This window comes from Nannospalax galili, unplaced genomic scaffold, assembly GCF_000622305.1.
Source record: "Nannospalax galili isolate Female #2095 unplaced genomic scaffold, S.galili_v1.0 scaffold589, whole genome shotgun sequence".
Classification (NCBI taxonomy): Eukaryota; Metazoa; Chordata; class Mammalia; order Rodentia; family Spalacidae; genus Nannospalax; species Nannospalax galili.
In genome coordinates this window covers 6,389,598-6,391,775 of record NW_008360324.1, presented here as the reverse complement: position 1 = coordinate 6,391,775, position 2,178 = coordinate 6,389,598, and the positions used below count along the sequence as shown (strand labels likewise).

The 2,178-nt window shown below is 35.5% G+C and overlaps 1 protein-coding gene across 2 annotated transcripts in view; it reads left to right on the top strand.

The window, feature by feature from the left end:
- LOC103727596 (pregnancy zone protein-like) overlaps window positions 1–555 on the top strand; it is a 51,661-nt gene extending 51,106 nt beyond the window's left edge. For both annotated transcript variants that reach the window (XM_029559800.1, XM_029559799.1), the window contains one exon: window positions 387–555. In XM_029559800.1, coding sequence (XP_029415660.1) covers window positions 387–409 — 23 coding nt within the window. In that variant the 3' untranslated portion in view covers window positions 410–555. The remainder of the gene's footprint in view (window positions 1–386) is intronic.
- The last annotated feature ends 1,623 nt before the right edge of the window (window positions 556–2,178 follow it).

Below are 2,178 nucleotides of genomic sequence, written 5' to 3'. Positions count from 1 at the left end.
ATATGAATGACATTCCTTTAGTTTGAATGACAGGCTCCGTCTGTGATGATGAAGAATTTTCTGTGGTACCTTTGGTTCCTTTTTTAATGTGATATTTTTATTAATTCTTTGAGAATTCCATGCAATGTATTTTGATCATATTCACACCTCACTCCTCCACCTAACACCTCCCAGATCTGTCCCCACCTTCTCCCCCACCAACTTCATGTCCTTTTTGTTATAACCCATTGAATCCAAGTTTGTTATTTTTTAAACTTTGAAAGAATCAGAGAACAGCCTTGTCATTAAAGATCATTAAACATAAATATTTATAGTTGAATATTTAAAATTGTTCTTTTAGTAGGTTAGAGATTTCCCTTGATATTTCTACCTATTCTTCTGTTTAGATGCTGAACAAGGAAACACTTAAAAATGGAACCTCTGGAATTTATCAAAATGTACTTCTCTAGAAATGAAGAACCAAGACTTCTCTAGAAATACAAGAGAAAAAAAAGAAGGGAATCATAAATACAGAAGATTTGTGTGCTGAATAAAGTTATAACATTTGCAACTCTGTTTTCTTTTGAATTTTTATCATCATGGTTCCTTTCTAAAATAAGCTTTTTATTCTCCTTAGCACCTTTAAAAATATTGTTTATTATCTTTATTTTATGTGTGTGAGTGTATTGCCTGCATGTGCATCAGTGCATCTGTTTCATGCAATGCCTGTGGAGGACAGAAGAGGCTGTCGGATCTCCTGGAACTGGAGTTATGGACAGTTGTTAGCTGCCATGTGGGTGCTGGGCTTCGAACCTAGGTCTTCTGCAAGAACACAGTGTTCTTAACCGCTGAGCCATCTCTCCAGCCCCAAGATAGCATTCTTTAAATAGCAAAATTATAGAGATGGAAAATAAATAGTTATCATAGTTATCATATTGATGACAGAACCAAAGAGTGATAAATATGACTATATAGTTGTACTAGTGAAATCTTTGTGGTGATCAAATCCTACCTGTGTGCAAGCAAAAGTCTTGATCCTAATCCTTGCCCTCCACCCCCTGCCTTGTACTGAGAATGGAACCCAGGGCCCCTCATCACGTATGTCTTTCATTTGCTTTATTGCACTGTCTAGAATTTAACCACAAATTATCAGATATTAGTGACCAGAGCAGGCAACCTCGTCTCAGAGAAACAGTATTAATGTCATTTCCTTTTTGAGTTCTTTCCCTACCTGTGGATTATTCAGAAGTGTGGATATCTTACAAGTATGAAGAAAATTTATTTTCCAGTCATTGAAAATGTCCCAGGGAACTTTCTGTTAATGGTTTCTAATTTAATTTCATTTTGGTCAATAAGATACTTTGTATGGCTTAGATCCTTATATTGGGACTTGTTTCATGGTCCAGAATGAAACAAAAATGAAATACTGCCTCTTTTGGCAGTGTTCCAGGTCTGCTTGAAAAGAATAAGTGTTCTGCCAGTGTTGACTAGAGTTTTCTATAAGTGGCAGTTCAGAATTTTTATTTATCTTTTAATACTGAGGGTGAAAATTGAAACGGATTTATTCTCTCTTCCTCAAATTCTTAGCATGGAAATCCAGTCAGGTCTTGTGATTGGAATGACAACTTTGGACTGGAAGACACTGTTTGTTTTTTGTGTTTTTTTTTCATGCAATAATCAACCACGGAGATTGCCTGACTGGTTACTTAATAATTAAAGTTGCTTATAATCCCTTGAATATACACAAAACTAATTATCCCTTGCCTGTCTGACATGCCTTTGAATAGTCAGTCTCCCCAGTGGCTATGAAGAGAGTCAAAATCCTACACAAAAAGTACGAAAGTTAGTAAGCACATATATGGGTCAATTTCAAAGGGATGTAACTTACTTAAGAGAAATAATATTAAGTAAATGTAAGCAGAAACTATAGGCCACAAAATTATAATCCTTCAAAAACTTGGGTATTCCTATATTGAGAGTGTCTTGAGGATCTGAACGTGGGAATTGCATGACAGTTTTATATATATATATATATATATATATATATATATGCAAGCTGATGGTTGCAGAAATTAAGGTGTAAAAGCAACAAGTCACTGACAATGATTATCAGCAGAGGGTAATTTACTCCATAAAGGACTTGGGCAGTGTCTGGAGACAGTTTTGTTTGCACCACTAGGAGAAGAGGGTGTGTGGGTA